The sequence below is a fragment of the Martes martes genome (assembly GCF_963455335.1).
Source record: "Martes martes genome assembly, chromosome: 14".
Lineage (NCBI taxonomy): Eukaryota > Metazoa > Chordata > Mammalia > Carnivora > Mustelidae > Martes > Martes martes.
In genome coordinates, this window is record NC_137902.1 from 74,546,275 (window position 1) to 74,567,259 (window position 20,985).

General features: G+C 48.5%; 1 protein-coding gene across 2 annotated transcripts; it reads right to left on the reverse strand.

Moving 5' to 3' along the window:
* Nucleotides 1–1,067: 1,067 nt before the first annotated feature.
* On the reverse strand, nt 1,068–19,286 carry ACTA2 (actin alpha 2, smooth muscle). Of its 2 annotated transcripts, XM_080822714.1 has the most exons (9): nt 19,170–19,286; nt 14,615–14,768; nt 12,819–12,947; nt 10,025–10,135; nt 8,115–8,199; nt 7,580–7,741; nt 5,961–6,152; nt 4,921–5,102; nt 1,068–2,445 (listed from the first exon to the last, which is right to left on the reverse strand). In XM_080822714.1, exons 2-9 carry the CDS (start codon nt 14,741–14,743, stop codon nt 2,302–2,304), a joined length of 1,134 nt encoding a protein of 377 aa, XP_080678840.1. In that variant the 5' UTR covers nt 14,744–14,768; nt 19,170–19,286; the 3' UTR covers nt 1,068–2,301. The 2 variants fall into 2 exon arrangements, with proteins under 2 accessions (XP_080678840.1, XP_080678841.1); XM_080822715.1 differs by lacking the exon at nt 12,819–12,947 and having other exon boundaries at nt 1,953–2,445; nt 19,170–19,212.
* Nucleotides 19,287–20,985: the final 1,699 nt, after the last annotated feature.

The window sequence follows — 20,985 nt, forward strand, 5'->3', positions numbered from 1 at the left end:
CGCCCTTGCCTGGTAAGCGTGAATCTGCAACTGGGAAATTTCCCAGTTACAGCGGTTCTCGAATTTTGATGTGCGAAGGAATCGCCAGAGAAATCTGATTAAAACTCAAGCTTCCAGCCTCAGCTCCAAAGACGCTAGCTCAGCAGGCTTTGGATTATGACCCAGGAATCTGCCCACTTAACAAGAGCCCCCAGTGATGTTGACCTGTGTGGCCTGTGCCTTGAGGTGCACTGGCCTAAGGGCTGAGAGCTCGGCTTGCAGCCAAGGTCAAGTTGCTCCTCTCCCAGGGGTAGGACCACTCAGTTCCTCCATCTGTCTGTCAAAAGGCAGTAAGAGTACCAACTCCGTAGGGTTGTCATAGGATAAAATAAGGTCTTAATATAAGTTAGGACATGCCAACTCTTATTATTTGTCGTATTACTATTATTAGCTCCAGCCACAGGGCCAGAGAAGACGAGGGAAGAGGGAAAGCTTGGATTTTCTGGGCCAAGCAGGCGTCAAGTCTTGGGTAGGTCTGCAGTAAGATGCTGCAGAGACAGAGACAGAGAGACAAGAGATGGACAGACACCCCTCACTCGAAGGACAGCCCGTGGTTGCTGACCCCGACTCAGACTTTCCCACACAAGGGACAAGCGGCACCCAGCTGGGGGCTGCAGAGGGCACTGAGGAGCCCGAGCAGAAAAGCGCTTTGAGACTAAGGCCCCTATGAGTAGGGAAGGTGTTTCTGTGCCTCTTTGTACCTCCCAAGCCAAAATGGGTAAAAGAGGAGTTGAAGTGGACAGCTCCTCTGTACAATGCTATTAAGGGAACAATTTCTGTTCCTTCATCTGTGAAAGGGACGTGATAATAATAACGTGCCCCCCTCGTTCTGAGGAACACATGAGGGAGGAGATGCATAAAGCCCTTTGTGTGGCGGGCCTGGGAGAGTCCTGCTGGCCTTCCCGTCCCTTCTCGGGTGACTCTCTCTGTAGCTACAGAAGAAAGGAAACTGAAATCCAGATGCATCATGAGATTTTAGAGCAGCGTTTCTTGTTCTTTTTTTTTTTTTTTTTAGATTTTTTTTATTTACTTGACAGAGAGATCACAAGTAGGCAGAGAGTCAGGCAGAGAGAGAGGGGGAAGCAGGCTCTCTGCTCAGCAGAGATGCTGAGGCAGATGCGGGGCTCGATCCCAGGACCCTGAGATCATGACCTGAGCCAAAGGCAGCAGCTTAATCCACTGAGCCACCCAGGCGCCCCCGTTTCTTGTTCTTTTAAGAATCTGTTTCCCCTGAAAGACTTAAAGTCGTACTTTCTTTTAATACACATATGGATGGACACAGCTTACAATGGTTCGACTTCAGATTGTTCAACTTTATGATGATGTGAAAGCAAAAGGCATTCAGCAGAAACTGCACTTTGAATCTGAATTTCGATCTTTCCCCCAGGCTAGTGCTGTGTGGTAGATACCCTCTCCTGAGGCTGGGCCATAGCTTCGAACACAGATCCCAAGGTCAACGACAGACACGCTTCCCACTATTTCGAACCCGTCTTTCACTGCACAATAGTTCATAGATTACACAAGATATCCAGCACTTGTCTTTTTATAAAATAGGCTTTGTGCCAGGTGGTTTTGCCCACCGGGAGGCTAGTGTCAGTGTTTGAAGCACATCTGAGGGCAGCTGGGCTCATCGAACCATGTTCCATAGCTAGATGCATTAAAATGCACTTTGACTTGCGATATTTCCAACTCAGGTTGGGTTTGTGGGGATGTAACCCATTGCAATTCGAGGAAAATCTGTATATTTATTGTTGCATATGTTTCATATATATTATAATCACACACCTGTATCTCTAATACCCAGAGTTACTGTTCTGTTTTCACTCTCAGGCTCCCAGTACTGAGGTTGTAAGACAGCAAAGTAATGTAATGACGGGCAAGTTGTGAACTCAGGGTGGCTTATCCTACTGATACACTTTCATCCATGTTTCCATTTACTTCGTGTGTATTTTCAAATTGTTTCCACTGACAGCATTTGCTCCGAACTTGCCAGGTTAGTGTGAGCGAGCCCGGCCTAGCCGTGTCGTGTCCCAGGACCCACCACCAGGGGGAGGCACTGGTCCACCTACGAAAGCAGGTGCGCGACAGGGGGCCCAGCAGAGGCGAAGACAGCAGGTGACCAGTAACATAATTCAGATTTATTAAAAAACACATAGGTAACAAGTCAGAGCTTTGGCTAGGAATGATTTGGAAAAGAATTGAAGGCATTACTCCACATAACATTCACAGTTGTGTGCCAGAGACAGAGAGCAAGGACGTGTTTTAGAAGCATTTGCGGTGGACGATGGAGGGCCCGGCCTCGTCGTACTCCTGTTTGCTGATCCACATCTGCTGGAAGGTGGACAAGGAGGCCAGGATGGAGCCGCCGATCCACACCGAGTACTTGCGCTCCGGAGGGGCGATGATCTGTTGACCGGGATGAGAAAGAAGGGCCGTTAGAGCGCTAGGACGGGGCAGGGCATTCCCCCAGGGTCCAGACTGGGTGGACCTCGCTGGAGTTCCGCGGACAGCGGGGAGAGTCTTGGCTGTCAGATGCCTGGCCCTAACCCCACCCTGACCCTAAGCCAAGGGAGGCAAACAGGGAATTTAGACTCTTCCTCCTCCCACCTCTTTAAGTCTACTGAGATGCAATGTTTCACACTGGGGGGGCTCAGGGTCCCCTGTTGGATGACATTTCCCTGGGGTAGGTCCCAGTAAGTTACCCTGCCTGGCTCTCCCTGCTACCCAGGCCTGACATGCAGGCCATGCTAATGTTCCTTAAATAACTGAATGGTTTAGAAGTAGAGAGAAATGATCATAACAAGGCCAGTGACTCAGGATAGGGGTCCCTTCTACCTGCAGGAACCCCAAAACGGCTGAGCAAATTCCCAACCCCACTCCTGACTGGGATACTTGGGTAGGGACAAATATGGACACTTGGGCAAAAAGACAAAGTATTTCCAAAACCATGGTGAAAAGGTTTAATTCCTGTCTATTCCCCAAGCTCTGTTTGAACATGTATCTTTCTTTTTTTTTTTTTTTAAGATTTTATTTATTTATTTGACAGAGAGAGACATGGCAAGAGAGGGAACACAAGCTGGGGGAGTGAGAGAGGGAGAAGCAGGCGCCCCACCGAGCAGGGAGCCCGATGCGGGGCTCGATCCCAGGACCCTGACATCATGGCCTGAGCCGAAGGCAGATGCTTAACGACAGAGCCACCCAGGCACCCCTGAACATGTATTTTTCATACAAGTAGCTGATATTCACTGAGCTTGTACTATGTGCTTAACATGATGCTAAGCATTTTACACGTATTACCTCAAACCAGTTTAGAGAGTATTAAATTAGCCCCATGTCACACATGGGGAAACAGAGTCTGAGAGAGGTTTAAGTAACTGACATTAGGTCAGACTGGTTGTCCACCCATTAGACCCAATATTCAAACCTGGACCTCTCCCAGGTGTGGTTTTGTTATGTTTTGTTTTAGAAACAACCTTACCCTCTGGGGGTAATTCTAGATGGACAGAAAGGTGACAAATACAGTGCAGAGTTCCTATAACCACCGCCATCCAGTTTGAGTTTGCCCTGAAGTCATCACCTTTCGGCCCCAGATTTTTTAACGGGTTTTCTCTCCCCCCACGGGAGTGGCAAGTTCCACATTCGTGTTATTCAAGAAGCTAGGTTTGGGTAAGCAGGAACTGGCCAGCTCTGGCCGCGTAACACACCCCCACCTGGGCGGGCTTTGTCAGTGTGTTCACTGACCAGAGCTGGTTGCATGTCTCTCCACCCCCTCACCCCAGGTGGGAGTAAGGGGGAGACAGCCAATCAGAGGAACATCCAAGAAACACCAACATTGGGAAAGAGTCTCTCCTCTCACCACGCAGTCTTTCAGAGCCTGCAGTGTGGGCAGAGAACTCCAGTCTATCTCTCTTTCTGTCACCTACAAACCCTTTTCAAAAAAAGACAAGGGAGTGCAAGTAACAGAGAATGTATCTGAATACTTCTCGCGTGTGTGGTCTGCACGCGAGTGTCCTCTCTTCCGCTCCCTGGGACATGGGTTAGAGAGTCCCAGCATGGCTTCTGACTTCAGAGCAGGAAAACAGCTTTGGAGAAGTCTCTAGGCACCTGTCAGTTTGCCTCCAAAGAACTGTCTGTTTCATCTCTGAGTTCCCATGACTGGGAGTGCACACACATAATAGAAGGGTCTTTGGTGGCTCGGGGACTGAACTTGGTCATCCTGGAGGGATTCTGCACTTCTGAGCACCTAGATCAAAAGGAGGGCCAGACAGAGAGCCAGAGATAGGACTCTAATTCTTGGCCACAGCGCTGTGATCAGGGTTGGCAGTGGAAAAAGAGCACGTGGGATAGAATCTACAACATTTAAACCTCTTCGGAAACAGGTCTGGCTCGTCTGATTTTTAGTGATGTTCTGTGTGTGAGAGGCACGATTTCCGTGATGGGGAAAATGACGCAATGTATATTTTTAAGAGGTACGATGAAAATCATCTAGACTTACTGTTGGGATAGTTTCACAATACAGGCAAATATTGAATTAAGGTTGTACACCTGAAACTAATATAACGTTACATGTGAGTTATATCTCAATAGAAAAATAAAGGCCTATGCCCATATGGGGAGCTCTGTTGAACTTCACTCCTGAAAGTAGCTGATGGCCAAGGATGATTATAGGTGAAATTTTGTGCCAAATAATTTAGCATCTCTGATGAACTGGATTGACTTACACCCTATAAAGGGTGGAACTTGTGGATGTGGACCCACTGCTTAGCCTCAGAAACCATGAGCACACGTGAGTATGACGTGGCCTCCGAGAGCCCGTTGCGTCCGGTGATGGGTTCGCATCACAGCCGGCAGCACAGCCGTGGCCCCGACCCTGAACCGTACCTTGATCTTCATGGTGCTGGGGGCCAGCGCTGTGATCTCCTTCTGCATGCGGTCAGCAATGCCAGGGTACATGGTGGTGCCCCCTGAGAGGACGTTGTTGGCATAGAGGTCCTTCCTGATGTCAATGTCACACTTCATGATACTGTTGTAGGTGGTTTCATGGATGCCAGCGGACTCCATCCCTGCAAAGGAGACACGGGTCATGATCCTTGGGGGGGTGGAGGACAAAACCCAGGGCAGACCTGGAAGAGCAGCGTGAGCTGCTGGAGGGTCTTAGGCTGGACGGAAGCTAGGCAGGCATCGCGGTGTGGGAACCGCCTGTCCTGATGGTCTCCACGCTCTCCCACCTCTCATCTAGTGGGGAAGCCTTGCCACAGTGCCTCTGGGGGGCAAGGGCTACAGTATCCCTTCGCTGGGGGGCGGAGCCTCAGGCTCCCCGCAGGAGGTCCCTACAGAGCCAGGGAGAGCAGCTGTAGCTCTGGACAACCCCAAGTCTCTCATTGCCTGCTCCCTCGCCAGCGCCCCTCAAAGCTAAACGGTGCCGAAGCCCAGGGAGGTGCTTCATCCCACCCAAGCCGGGGTTCACCCCTCCAGGAGCCCACCCTCTGTAAACAACCAGGCTAACCTTTGTCCAAGGTCAGTGCTAATGCAGGAACAAGCTCTTGGGTTTCCTCTCCCGACCCCCGCACTCCTTCCACAGTCTCAGCATTCAGCCTATCCTTCCCACCCATCCGTGGCTCCTGTGTCCTCAGCACAGGGAGCATCTGACTTTTTTCACCATACCCCCACACCAAGGAGGCTTTGGGCTTGACTACAGCATAGACCATGTTGGCTTAGAAAGAAAACTCCTTTCCTGGACTTCTGCTCTCCCTAGAAATCTGACACTCTCTTCCTTGCCCTGATTTAGCAATGCATTTGGTCTTGCGGCCCCTGGCCCTCGTGCCCACATGCAGAAGGGTGCTGAGAGCCAGGAGCTGGCTGGATTCCGGGGGCTAGGGTGCTCCCCCCGCCCCACCCAGGGAGGGGATGCTGAAGCCTACCGATGAAGGAGGGCTGGAACAGGGTCTCCGGGCAGCGGAAGCGCTCGTTCCCGATGGTGATCACCTGCCCGTCGGGCAGCTCGTAGCTCTTCTCGAGAGAAGAGGACGACGCAGCTGTGGCCATCTCGTTTTCAAAGTCCAGAGCCACGTAGCACAGCTTCTCCTTGATGTCGCGCACGATCTCGCGCTCGGCTGGCAAAACGCAAACATGCAGGTTTGCGACAGGTGGTAAAAATCCCCCCGCCTCCCTTCGGCCTCGCCCCCAATATGGGTGCCTTCAAAAATGTGCGTAAATTCGACCTGCAACCCGAAATCCGTGATGGCAATTAAACTACAGGCCATGAGGGAGCCCCTTCTGTCTCTAACAGAGGGGAAAATACTGTCTGGAAAACATGATGGGAAGAAAAGGAGTTAGCTACAGGCATCCTTCTGCATGATACATGTGGGACTTTTTTTTCAGGATTAACTATTCACTCTCTGTTACACTTGTCTTCCAATAGTTTGCTATATGGGGTTTTCAGTTGTCCAAGAAGTCTTATGCTTTGAGGCCCCCATGGTTTTCAAAAAGCTCCAGAGACCCATGTTGACCAGCCCAGGTAGGTACCAGGTCACACCACTGGCATATTCATTTCCTTCCAGAAGGAGACAGGCCCTGGCTCAGGCCCGGTCCCGGCCCAGGGGGCTCAGTGGTGCACAGTGAGGGAGGGGTGCGGGAAGCAAGCACTCCTCGGATTCCTGCAGGCTGAACTTCTAACCTATTGGTTCCACCTCGGCCCCCAGAGCCTTTTGGAGATCACCTGAGGTTCTTTGTAGGGAGCCGAAGAGGAACGTAGGAAGGAATTCAACTCCCTACCCCAGAAACTTTAACATCCACAGGGCTCAAGCGCGGGGTCTATAATAAACCTCAGGTATGTCCAGACACGGAAATGTGTGGACTACACCAGATCACTGGGGGGAGGGCAGGCAGCCAGGGCCATGGGCATCGAGGACGCCACTGGCGGATGCAGACAGGCAGCACGCGCTTGGAGGCCGAAGACACCTGAACAGCTTCCTGCCGGGCTGGTCTTCAGACTAGCTAACGGTTACTGGCTTACTGACTTACAGATGCAGAATTACTCAGTGCTGGGAATTCCATGTGCTTGGTGTCATTCAATATGACAATCGTGTGAGGGGTGACCCCCCTCCCCATTCTACAGATGAGGAGACTGTGGTTTGGTGAGGTTGGGTCACCTCGCTGGTGAGTGGCAGGACTGGGCCCCGGCCCTCCCCTGGTGTCTCCAAGAGCAACACCCTGGTCCCCTGGCAAACACTGCCCGATGCTGTCCCCTGTCTCTGCCCTCTCAGTGTCCTACTTGTGAACAGAGGAGGTTAAAAAAAGGTCCAAGTGATAGACCCCCGCTTAACTGTCCTCCTGGAGGTTCTCACTGTTCTTCTCGAGGAAACCATCTTATCACTTGGAGTGAAAAAGGGGCTGTGCTTAGCTTGGGGCATTGAAATCAGGCCTTGCCACCCGCACGGTCTCCTCCCATCGCCTCCCTGGATGGTCCCCAGGGTCCTGGATGTCACCGTGAAGAGACGTGGCCCCTTCGCCCCCCGGCCCTCACTCCTGCCCTCCTCACCGGTCGTGACAAAGGAGTAGCCGCGCTCGGTCAGGATCTTCATGAGGTAGTCAGTGAGGTCGCGGCCAGCCAGGTCCAGACGCATAATGGCATGTGGCAGGGCGTAGCCCTCATAGATGGGCACGTTGTGGGTGACCCCGTCTCCAGAGTCCAGCACGATGCCTGGGGAACAAATGGGCACAAAGAAAGTCACCAAAGCAGCAGGTGCGTTGGTGGCGGGGGGCACCTGGGCGAGTGGAAGGGGAGTTTCTGAGCCTCTGATTTGAAAGAGAAGAGAGACAGCATGTGACAGCATGGTAGGAGCAGGACAGGGCTGGGGGAAGATAGAGAAAGAGCAGGAAGAGAGAGAGAGAAAGACCTGCTGGAAATAGAGCTCGGGGGCTTCTTTTTTAAGGTGGGAAGAAGGTCTTTCTCGGGGCCGGGATTAGGCCTGTCCCGTCTAGCTACCCACCCCGCCCCAAGTCCATCCAAATGCCATGTTTACGACCGTCAAAGCCCGTCATGGACGGTGCACCCAATCCGGGCTCCCACCTACCGGTCGTGCGGCCAGATGCATAGAGGGACAGTACTGCCTGGATAGCCACATACATAGCCGGGACGTTGAAAGTCTCAAACATAATCTGCAAAGCAAGCCAAAGAGCTACATTAGGGATGCCACCAGTCTCGGCAAGAATGGTCAAGAGAGCGCCCCCTGCAGCTGGGCTCGGAACACAGCCGCGCCCGCCCAGCTCAGGGCAGAGGGCCCGGTGCTCGGAGTGTGCAGGGAGGGGGAGGGGCGGTGCGCACGTGGGAGGGGTGGGGGTACGCAGGGGCTGGCCCTGGCTCCCACGAGGACTTGGAGAGCTCGCCAGCCTACCAGCCGACCGCTGCGGGCTTCCTTCCCGGTCTCTGAACCGGACACGGAGGAATTTGGACTAGGCGAGCTGCAGTGTGAGCAACCTAGGACGGGCTAATGGTACTAAAGCCGGAGACAAAGAAAAGATGACTGTCAGGCTTGGACTTCTCTGTTCTACAGAAGGACACCTTGGACCAGAAGCCCAGACCGGCTGGGAACAAGCCCCGTTCTGCGAACTGTCTGAGGTTCCTGTTCCATCTGTTCCACGTTTTTATGGAGCTGCTGAGTCAATGTCAGCCCGAGAATCCAAGGCCACTTTGGCTTCAACGGAAGGGACCTTGATCCTGGAAGATGAGACAGGCCCCCCTGGAAGCGGAGGGCCCTATATGAAGGCCAGTGCCTCAGCTCACGCGGTCTGGGGACAAGACCAGAGCCGCTGCAGGTCACGGCTGAGAAGGTGACAGACACAGAGATGCCCACGGGCCTCCCCTTCTCCGTCTGCCAAACCCTGCCTGGTCTACCCGCCAGAACGTCTCACATCGTTTGCTAGACAGCCGTGATTCCCAACTGTTTTTCCACCCCCACACCATTCCCAGGGATAAGAACACCCGTCAGAAACTACATAGCTCGCCACGTGGAGGGACTCCCAGGTGCACAGGTGTCCCCCTGCAGAGAATGACCGCCCGTGTGTTGGTGTAAGCGCCAAGAGCTCTTCTGAGGAAAAGGCCCTGAGTATTTACTTTTATTGATCCCAAAAGATCCCAGGTGTGTTCTAGGCTCTGCTGCTTTGAGCTGTATGACCTTGCGGTAGTCACCCCTTGTATACGATCCTCGAATTGCTCATTTATGTAATCAAATATCTCACATAATCACTTCTCTAACTCTTCATTTATAGACTACAAACTTCATTTATAGACTATAGTTCAGGTTTAAAGAGACAATGCAGGTAAAATGCTTAACCCAGAGCTTCTTTAGAGCAAGCATTAAGCTGACATTGGATGCTTCTATTTGCTAGTTCATCCAAACTGGAAGGCTTGTCTGCCCGGTGGAATGGATGATCTCCTACCCTAAGGTCTCTGAGCTTCACACAAGTCACAATAATGACAATAAAAACTACTATTGCTGAACATATCTTGTACCTGGCACTGCCAAGCACATCTGACATTTTGCCTCACTAATCTTCACATCAACACTTTGAAAAATAATAGTACTAGTCTTATTCCCGAGACACACGGACAAGGAGACCAGGAATCCAAGAAATTAAGTAGATTCATTAAGCTCGTGAAGCTGAGAAGCGACAGATTCCCCGGTGGATGTTAACCCACATTTTGAAATGATTTCCCCTTCCAAGTTTGTAAGCTAACACGCCCAGCCTTTTCCATTACATATTCTAATTTCCTATTGCTTCTGGAGTCCAGGGGCCGTTCCTGCCTTAAGTGAGTGAGTAACATCATGATGTTTCTGTCCTTAGGAATCCCCAGGTTCCAGGGAAGTTGTTGGTCTGTGAGGAGACTGCTGGGTTGGGCCCCCTCTCTGCTCTCCTGCCCTGCACCTTTCAAACAGGACTTGCCCCAAACCCCAGAGTGCTGGATCCTGGAGTGGCTCTTTACCTGGGTCATCTTCTCCCGGTTGGCCTTAGGGTTCAGGGGTGCCTCGGTGAGTAGAGTTGGATGCTCCTCAGGGGCAACACGAAGCTCATTGTAGAAGGAATGGTGCCAGATCTAGCGGGGTCCGAGGAGAAACACGATGAGGTGATGTTGTGGGGGGATGCGGACTCCCAGAAGGGGACCAGAATGAGCTACATGAAACTAGGACCAGATCGTATGTTACAAGTACTCACCAAATGTCCATGTTTTCACTGACACAGACACTGAAGCTCAAAGACTGTAACTTACCCAAGGATTCACCTCGAGGAAGTGACTCAGCAAAAACCCAAACCCAGGTCAGGGGGGCGGGACAGCATAGTGGCTAAGGGCACAGGCCCGCGTGTCAAATCCGGGTTCAAATCCCAGCTCAACCACTTCTTGGTGGTGCGAGCTAAGGCAAATTTTAACCCTTCTCAGCTCATCTCCCCTTCGGTAATTTGAAAATAACTTGTCTGTCTTGGTGAGAACCCTAGCGTTACTATTCACTCCAGTGCCTGGCCCAGAATGAATATTATTATTATCACTCAACTATACCTTTGTTTAAAGTCATCTCTATGGCCAGTGTGGAGCTCGAACTCACCATCCCGACATCAGTGGTCTCACACTCTTCGGGCTGAGCCAGCCGGGCGCCAACTACATCTTTTTCCCCTATTACCACTTCAGTTAATATTCCTGGGAAAATGATTTAGTTTAGCAAGTAAATGAGTGAATGAGTGAATGAGTGAATGAGTGAATGGATGAATGGATGAATGAAACTGACCTGAAAAAGCTAGGTACCATTTTTAATACTTCTTGGGAAATTTCCCTCCATAACATATCCTAAGAAGACAGGTGTCCCTGTCTGTGTCTCCACACCCGCCGTCCCCCTCTCTGGTCTCCAGAGCTGGGAGAAGCCCGCCCTTGTGGACTCGCTCTGGACCTTCCATTTGTGGGCGGATGTCTGACCGTCAGGTGTTTTGAAAAAAAGCCTGTATCCACTGATAGCTCGTTCGTGTGAGGTACTTTGGACGTGAGTGTGTTTGCCTTGTGGTTGAACGTCCTCGATGCCAAGAACAGACCACTGTAAAAGGGGCTAAATTAATTATTTTTAAGGGCCCAAAAAGTCTTTGCTAGCACTGGGAATATTAGATTCATCCAGAACTGACACAAAACAAAACTTTCAGGCACTGCTTGCCTAAGTTTTTATAAACCAACAAAAGCCAGACTGACTTTAAAGAATCTTTATCTTGTCCCAGTGTCTTTGGTTCTGAAGTTGTGGTTTCTAGAAAGGAAAGAAGGCTCTTGAAAGTTGTACTCCTTTGATGGGATAAAAGTAGCAGAGTGTTCAAGAAATCCCACAAGTCATATTATATACTGTGGTTACGCCGAAACATCATTGAGAGAACAACCAACCAACCCCTCCCTCGGCAAGCCTCTCTTCCCACTCCACTTTAAATTTCAGTTTTAGAAATGATTAAATGTTTTATTCCTCCCAATTGTCTAGGTGCATGAGTTCTGAGATGCTGCTGTCTCCATGGAGAAACTCTCAGAGTGTTTCCTGCTGTCATTAATACCTTCTCCTCCATGCAAACTGCAGCCCTAACCAAATCCGGCATCTCAGACAAAGCAAACCTAATGAAATGCTGTTGTAGGGAAGTAGAGTCCTTGGCATTTTTACTGATAAATTCTCGCAATACTATTTTCTTTTAAACTGGTGAGATTGTGTGTGTGTATGTGTGTGCGTGCATGAGTTTGTGAGTGTGTGTGTGCATGCGTGTGTGTGTAGGGAACTGACAAATAAAAGTCCAGATATCGTGATTCTAATATTTTGCTACATTAAAAAAAATTAGTGTCATTTTTCTCATTAGCCTATCTGCTTTTTCTCCAATCACTTGTGTTTCTATGATGCCTAATAACAAACATTAAAATCTTAGGATTTGGGGCACTGGGTGGCTCCGTCAGTTAAGTATCTGACTCTTGATTTCAGCTCAGATCATGCTCGTAGGGACGGGAGGTGGAGCCCTGCGCTGGGCTCCTCGCTGGGTGTGGAGCCTGCTATTAAAGAGTCTCCCTCCGCCCCCTCCTCCCCTCCCCATGCTCATTCACCACTCCCTCAATCTAAAAAACAACAACAACAAAATACTAAGATTTAACTCTTCCCACAAGCTCTTTTATATTAAATTGGGAGATAAAGCATTCACTTAATGCAACACAGAGAGGTACTTTCTAAAATATTTAAAAATTTGTGCCCGTTGCTTGAGCTTCAGTATAATGGGGAACGTTCAGCAATGTACCAAATGTGCAATGTCATGACTCCCGCTTCTAGAGTGAAAACTAAAACACTTAAAGAAACAGTTCAGGGTGATTGGTGAAAAGCTTTCCAGCGTGGGCCCGGCAGAGCTGCTCTGTCTCCTCTCCTCCACTGGGAGGCACAGCCTTTCGGCTGCTGGTGAGAGCAGGGAGGGCGGGGTTGGGGTGGGGGTGGCGGTGGTGCGGGGTGTGGGGGGGGTGATTCTCCTGGCTGCCATCCCTGGGAGGGTAATCCAGTTGACTGAGCCAACTGACTGTTAATTCCTACCACTGGCAAAGGACTACTGCTCTCCTCTGCAGAACACTCTCCCTCTAATTAGTTTATAAACCTTGTTAGGCAGGGGATTTCTTTTTTTTCAAAGAAGCATTTCAAGATTTTTTTTTTCCCCAACCGTAGCAAAATCTTTTGAACCAGGGCCGTGGAAATTATGCATCCTGAAGGCTCAACCTACAGAAAAGTTCCCGGTACCTTTTCCATGTCGTCCCAGTTGGTGATGATGCCGTGTTCTATGGGGTACTTCAAGGTCAGGATTCCCCTTTTGCTCTGTGCTTCGTCACCCACGTAGCTGTCCTTCTGTCCCATTCCCACCATCACTCCCTATAAAGACGCAACACAGCCTGACTCAGCCTCCCCCAGAACTTGTGAACTGATTCCGATCCAATCACGAAGGGTTAAATCATTGCAAGAGGAAGTTCTCTTTTAGTTCCAGCAACTTGGTATTCTGTGTCTGGTCACTCTGCTCTTAAACTACATCCCTCAGTTGATTGGCAACAGACCTGCCCCGTCTCCAAATAGCAGAAGGCCTTGTGGGTCAAGCAACTTTACACTATATATTTTTATCTCCTCTCTTTCTTAATGAGCTTAGGGCTCATCTGTCTTAGGGCAGACACTGTCCTTGTCTTGTTCGCCATTAGAACAAATTTCCCAGCAAGTATTTATCGCTCAGAAATTACTCGTGAAATGAATGCATGAAATTTTACATGTTAGTTAGAGGGCACTTTGCCTCTTATTAATCCTTGAACCTGTACTGTTAAAGCAGTCGCCCATGGAAGAGATGTGAATATTTTCTTACCATTATAAGCAAAAGTATTATATTGACAAACGAAAGCTTGGTGCTTGATTTCTAATGGATAAATCTGTACCAATCAACATTAAGATGTTTGCCTAAATTAGTTGGAAGTATATTTTTAATCATTTAAGTGCAGCTTAAAAAAAAAAACAAGAGGGGGGAACCAGGTGGTGGGTATTGGGGAGGGCACAGATTTCATGGAGCACTGGGTGTGGTGAAAAAACAATGAATACTGTTACGCTGAAAATAAATAAAAAATTTAATTAAAAAAAAAAAAAAAAACAAGAGAAAGGACATCGTCGTTGCTGGGATTTTAATTGGCACCGGAGTGCTTGTTTCAGAATTACAAAACAGTTGTGGCTACTAGAGCCATAAATAGTGGTTTGTGCGAATATCTCCATTGCACGCAGTTCAACAAAGAGACAGATTTCAGATTTCATTCATGGGACGAGGCTATTATTATTATTCGTACGACTATATGCCAAACTGAGAGCCACGGAGATCAGTCAGACAAGCTCGGCAAGCAACGACACTGCTGATGCAGAAGGAGACTTTCTAAGATGAAAGGTGGCTGCCCCCAACATTTTGTTTACACATAATGTTCTATAAAATTATCATGTGGCTGTCCACGTATATGTCACGAACCCCTAAGATATGTAAAATTGTACTTGGCAGCAAAGCCTCCTTTCGTCTAATATCAAGATCTTTGAGAGGGAGTGACCTAGGTGTTCATTTTAATCTCCTTCCAAAGAGGGGCTGTGGTTTCCATTCCTAGGTAACTCACAGTATTTCTAATAATGATAATGATCGTACTGAGACAAAAAGGAATGTGAGAAAAGGTTGACTTTATGTCTGATAGATACCCACCAGATAATCTGTCTACATGGTCTATGAAATTCGTACTTATTCCTAGACATCAATTGTCAGAGGTCTGTTTTTAACAAGGTTACATCATTTCTGGGGAGACCATGAGAGACAGTCTGGGGATACTCACAGACACACAGAAATAGAGGGACCTAACCTATAGCCTTGTTTCTATTCCAATCAGAATTTGTTTTATTGAATACATTTGATGGGCAACGTTGTGCAAGTTTAAGGTGCACACCTGTTATCTTGATACATTTATATGTTGTAATGGGACTGTCAATGTAGCGATATTTATCACATTCCATAATTATAGTACGATATTGCTTACCTGGTGTCTGGGGCGTCCCACGATGGATGGGAAAACAGCCCTGGGAGCATCGTCCCCAGCAAAGCCGGCCTTACAGAGCCCAGAGCCATTGTCACACACCAGGGCGGTGCTATCCTCCTCTTCACACATTTTGATGGAGCTGCTTCACAGGGTCCTACGGGAACAGGGATGAAGCCCACTCAGCTGTCATTCAGTGATCATGGCACTTAACTGACCACTCCTACTCTATATTCCTAGAGTGCACACCACAGGCCCTTATCACAGCATTTATTTCAAAGTACTTTAATTAGACTGAGCACTTTTTATAAGCCACAACTCAGAAGTCCATGTTCGTACAACTGACCTCCAACACAGTGCCTGGCTTATCACGTGTGCTCAGAAGCACTTTAAAGAATGACCAAGCAGGGGACACCTGGGTGGCTCAGTGGGTTAAGTGTTGCCTTTGGCTCAGGTCATGATCTTGGGGTCCTGGGGTAGAGCCCCACATCAGGCTCCCTGTTCAGTGGGGCGTCTCCTTCTCCCTCTGCCCCTCCCCCTGCTTGTGCTCTCTCTCTGTCTTTCTCTCTTTCTCTCTCTCTCAAATGAATAAATAAAATCTTAAAAAAAAAAAAAAAAAAGAATGACCAAGCAAGTGAATGAATGAACAAGTGTAGAGCACAGACGGGGAGTATCAGACTAGGAGACCAGATCTTCACGCAGATAAGTGATTTGTCATATGTTAAAGAAGTTTCTGGAATTTGCTGTCTGTACCAACCTAAACACATTTCTCTGGATAGATTATCACGTTACAATATTTTCTTGAGGAGCGCCTGGGTGGCTCAGTGGGTTAAAGCCTCTGTCTTCGGCTCAGGTCATGATCCCAGGGTTGTGGGATCGAGCCCCACATTGGGCTCTCTGCTCAGCGTGGAGCCTGCTTCCCCTCCTCTCTCTGCCTGCCTCTCTGCCTACTTGTGATCTCTGTCTGTCAAATAAATAAATAAAATATTTTAAAAAAATTTTTTGACAAGGTAGATTTTGAGGGGTGGGCAGCATGGGAAAATTTGGAAATGCTGAGAAGTTGAAATGTTAAATGTAAAGTGTTGAAAAGGAAAATCTCCTCTGGGTCCCAATAACTGTTGTTTTACCTTTGGAAAAACATTAGAGCCAATTGAAACTTTCAAAGAAAGTGCTTTAAATTTTAGGGGCCACAGTTATTCCCCATTAATAAAAATCATAGCTAACTTAAACATCCATGTGAGGGAGAGTTTAAGAAATTGCACATTGGGTAGTAGGCTACCTTGCTACCATTAGGAAAGATAAAGGACAGGAAAAAGTATATCCCATGTAAGAATAATTGATTAGAGAAAATAACATTGTATGATCCTATTTTAAACATTTATCTTTATGCATTGAAAAAAAGATTAATTATATTTACCAAGACATTGATGGGTATTACTTTAAAAAGTGATGTTTTTTTTTTTAAAGATTTTATTTATTTGAGAGAGACACAGTGAGAGAGAGCACGAGAGAGGAGAAGATCAGAGGGGGAAGCAGACTCCCTGTGGAGCTGGGAGTCCGATGGCAGGACTCGATCCGGGTACTCCGGGAGCATGACCCGGGCCGAAGGCAGTCACTCAACCAACTGAGCCACCCAGGCGCCCCTTTGTAGGTGTTTTTAATGATCTTCCCTGGGTCCTGTCATATTTTCTAAGCTGAGCATGACTTCTTTGGTAATAAAACAATATGTTTAATATCCTACTCTTATGCTTGGATCCTATCACCAAATTTGAAAGGTTGAAGCAAAAGTAGCAACTTTGTAGATTTGGGAAATTGAAGGTTTGTTAGAGAGACCGTTTTCATTCACTGCCCTCCTTTCCATTAATGAGAAAATACAGTGGAAATGTTATACTCAAGGGCACTGGAGGCAGAGCTGAATCCACGATCAGGTCCCTTTGGCTAGCCCCTTAACTTTCAGTTTAGATGCCTTCCGTTTTTCCAAGCAGACTTAGGTGGACATATCTTGTAAAGAGAGGGACACCCACTGTTCTCTGCTCCAGTCTGAGATTTTTAAGATTTCAAGCTGAGGGGGATTTTTGTAAGTTGGTGAGCTCACTACAAACCCAGAACCGGATATAAAAGGCAATTCTTTTAAGGAAATTTCTGGGGTGTGAGAAAAGAAAAATAACAGCAAGAAAAATAACTACAACATCAAAAAAAAAAACGTTTCACAAACAAAATCAAAAACAATGACGACGACGACAACAACAAAAATGCTTTGTAGTTGGAGTTCTTCTAGGTCATTCCCAGGAAATCAATGCTGTATCTTTCCAGATGTGCCGTAACCCTTTGCAGAGAGTGTGAACCTCAGCTGAGGCCACGCATTTTACAATATGGATCAGATACTATTCTCTCCAACTGACAAACAAGGAAATCAAGACTCGAGGAATTGAAGTGACCTGTCCAAGTTCCCAACACTGGTGAAGTTAGGACCACGGAGATAACAGAACATGATGATTATGGGCTTGGGCTCTGCAGTCAGACCACCCTGGTTTGAGTCCGGACTCCACCCCACAGAAGCCCTGTAAATTACTAAGAAGACTTAGTAAATTATTTAACATCTGTCAATCACAGTTTTCTTCTCTGTAAGACAGCAAGAATATCAGTCCATGCTATACAGGGTTTTTATGATGGGGGGTTAGATTTTTTAATAAAAAGCACTGAAAATAATTTGTAGTGGTATACACATTATGAGTTCTTAATAAATGTTCAAGTTATGATGATTAGTATAATTATATAATTATCCTCATTATCCAGATCTCTGTATCTCTAGTCTTGGCTTGCTTTCCATACTGCCCCCAGGCATAGCGTGGAGAGCCTTGACCTGTGGAGTCCACTTGTCGGAATGAAACAGATCAACTGCTCGCTCTTTCCATCCCCAGCTATCCCTTCCCTTCCCAGACACTGGATTCCATTCGGCATTCATGTGATCGGGCTTCCGACCTCGCAGAGTAAGAAGCTGGAGAAGTGAGAAAGGCAGAGGAGACAAGACTGAATGGGCAGTAAGAGTCAGAGGCATGCAGGAGAGCCAGCCAGCTCCAAGAGGTGGGCTTCCCCCGGGGATGCGCTCAGCAGGCTTTCCAAACCAAAAGACTTGAAGACGGGATGAATTAGCGGCAGTAGAACACTCTGAAATAGTGACGAGAGGATGTCCTTATTAACTCTCTTCTTGGCCAGGCAGGCTCGTAGGGAGTGTTCGGATAATACTGCAGAGAACGAAAGCTGACCCCAGCGTCAGCACGCATGCAGAAAAAAAATCTCAAAATTCAGTAAATATGTCTTTATTGGGCAAAAAAAAGTCCATAAGGGATTTTCTAAGCTCTCGGATGAGCACTGTCATTAGAGAAGAATTCTCTGAGTCCCAGGAAAGAAGCTGGCTCAGTGATTTACAGCCCTTATCTGTAACCTGAATGAGCAGCTCAGTTTGGAGCAAAGCATTTCCTAATTAGGTAAAACACACTCGAGCGTCTGCTTTTGGAACTGCCCCCTGGCCAGAGGGGTTGCTCCAACTGTTTCTCGAGCATCTTGTGCCAAAAATGAGTAGTTAACGGCGGGGCGGGGTGGTGGGGGATTGGAGAACACTGCAGTTCCCAGCTCATCCCTCTTGCAATGCAAACCATATTTAGTCAAGGATCACAAAATGGAAGGAAAAGCTCAGTGTGAAAACCCGAGTCCGGGCTGAAGCAGCCAAGCCCTGATTTACAGCGAAGTTGAAGTTCAGCCTGGGGGAGGCAGGGCTGGTTCTGCAGTCCTGCCCCCCTCACCCGGGGAGAGAGAAATGCAAAGCAGACTTCCCATAGGCTGAGACCAGAGCCGCTCTCAGCTGCACGCCCTGCTCCCTCCCTCTTTATTCACAGAGAAAGATGCAGCGGGTTTCCTGCTGCACTTGGCTGCAAATGACCAATGGACTGTGCAATGTACATTCTGAAGTATAAATTCACAGACATTCTCAAGAGACGTGCCTTTCCTACAGCAGACACTACCAACCAGAGCCTAGGAACCCAGAAGCAAACACGCAAAGAGTCAACATCAAAGACCAGGCAAGCAGGCTCTCTGTTCGCTTCTAAAACCCACTTCCAGGCACCTTCGCTGCACACAAAAACACACAGTCCAGTGAGAAGTCCCCATACCAAACCCAACCGCAAACAAATGCTGGAGTTTCCAGCGTCCAAAAATAAATAAACGTGTGATTTACTGGAAATCGCTAGTCTGCGTCTCTGAAATGCCCTGCGAGATCTGGGCTGCTGATTTAGCATGAAGACATCCTTCGGGTGACACACGGATTCCGTTCCGTCTCCCTTCTGCCCTCCTCCCCCACGCCCAACAGCACCTTCACTTTATTTTTCAAGTTGAATAACTAGTGGCTAAGAGCTCCAATCATTTCTCTACTGCCGTGCTCATTCAGGAATTTCAGAGCGCGCCAGCCCAGCCCGATCTCCGGCGATGACGTCTGGTTGCACTGAGTAATATCAGAGCTGCCGGGATCTGGAAGTCACATCCCTGGGTCGGTGCCACTTACCCTGACAAGGCTCGGCTGGGCTCCTCTGCTCCGGGTGGTGTTCGGGGAGGCTGAACGCTGAAGGGTTATATAGCCCCTTGGCCTGCTTCCCTCCCACTGGCTTCCCAAACAAGGAACAAAGACAGACTTGGGCCCAGCGTTTGGGCTAACACAACCATATAGGGACCTCAGCACAAAACTCTCTAATCTGGGTGGCCGGAGGTCTGGGTCTCTTCCACTGCATTCCACTGCTCTGCTCAAGGAGCGGGAGGCAGCTCAGCTGCCTGAGGGAGATAAACACCCCAAGCCTCCAGAGCCACTCCTGAGATGCCCAGAGACACTGAGCTCCTTGTGCGATGGGGCAGACGCAGGCCGGGCCGCACGTTCCTGTTCTCCCCTGGCGTTCAGGGCATTTCTGAATGACCTGAGCACGGAGAGGAGTGGCCTCGAGAAGTAGGCACTTTAAAAAAAATTCCTCTACGAAGGTGGCCTGCAGTAAAGATATTGCTTCAAATGATCATAAGTAGAGAGAAAGAGAGAGACGTGATTTGATGGCCGTCATGCTGTTTCTGAGTCTAGTCCATGTGTGGTGTTAATGGAACTAGGAATTGAAGTGCAGACAGGGTTGACGGGCCCCTGTTTCCCAGAGGAGACTGGGACTCGGCATGACCTTGACCACTTAGGCCTTTGGCACATCGCAAATGTCCACCAACTGTGACCGAGGGATTTAGCAGAATGATGACGGGCCACTTCTGACCAGAGTCCATGCCGCCCCTTGTCCCAGAAACAGTTTCGGAGAGACAGGGGCGTGTTCAAGGGTGGGGGGGATCCCTCTGACCCTCCTCTCTCTACCTGCTGACCCATTTGGCAGGTGACAGAGAGAGGCAGGTGAGGATCTCAAAGATAGGTAGGCAGCGGGCATGGATCTGGCTGTAAGCTCTCATGCCCAAGGGTCAGTGGGTAGCTTCAGTGTTTGACATTTGTCTGCTCCTCTCCTCCAAGCCAGGGTCCTAACTAAATTCATAATAGAAATCTTGTTGATGGATAGCGTGAGTACTTCCAGACTGCTGATACGGGATAGAGCCAGAATGACTGGCTTTATTTGACAGCTGTGAGTAGCTGTTCCCTCACGTTACTGGGTCTGGTACGTTGGATTGGTGGTACGCACGCACATACACGTGTGTTCATCTTGGAGAGGCGGCACTGTGGATTAGGAGAAAATTTCAAATGGCTTAAGACTACATAAATAATAACAGGTTTCTCTGTGTTTTTCAGAATCTGGCAAGTGGGTCTAATTTTTATCAACCAGAAAACATAACAGTCTGAATGCTCAAATATGAAGATTTCATAATGTAACATGAAATTCGGTCTGCAGGACTAAACCAGTGGTTTTTAATCTCAGGGACCAGGTGAAGCAAAAATCCCTTGTTTTTCTGGTTAGAGGGCCTTTGGCCTAGAGGTTGTATTCCCGTCTCAGGGAGGGTCTGTGTCATGCCTGGTAACTTTGTAAGGCGACTCTCTCTCTAAACACCACACACAAGGGACGTCTGGGTGGCTCAGTTGGTTAGGCCGCTGCCTTCGGCTCAGGTCGTGATCCCAGGGTCCTGGGATCGAGTCCCGCATCGGGTTCCTTGCTCGGCAGGGAGCCTGCTTCTCTCGCTGCCTCTGCCTGCCTCTCTGCCTGCTTGTGTGTTCTCTCTCTCTCCCTCTGGCAAATAAATAAAATCTTAAAAAAAAAAAATTTAAACACCACACACAAGAGTTGTGGCACTCACCTTATTAATTTTTGCATTAATTTCCTCCTTGATAATGGTAGTGTATATACAACAGCCCTGAC

Coding starts and splice junctions, on each gene's coding strand:
- ACTA2 (XM_080822714.1), bottom strand. CDS start 14,743: ATGTGTGAAGAGGAGGATAGCACCGCCCTGGTGTGTGACAATGGCTCT. Junction 10,136..12,818: donor ACTGGGACGACATGGAAAAG/GTACCGGGAACT, acceptor GGACCCCGCTAG/ATCTGGCACCATTCCTTCTA. Junction 5,103..5,960: donor GTTCCAGCCCTCCTTCATCG/GTAGGCTTCAGC, acceptor TCTCCTTTGCAG/GGATGGAGTCCGCTGGCATC.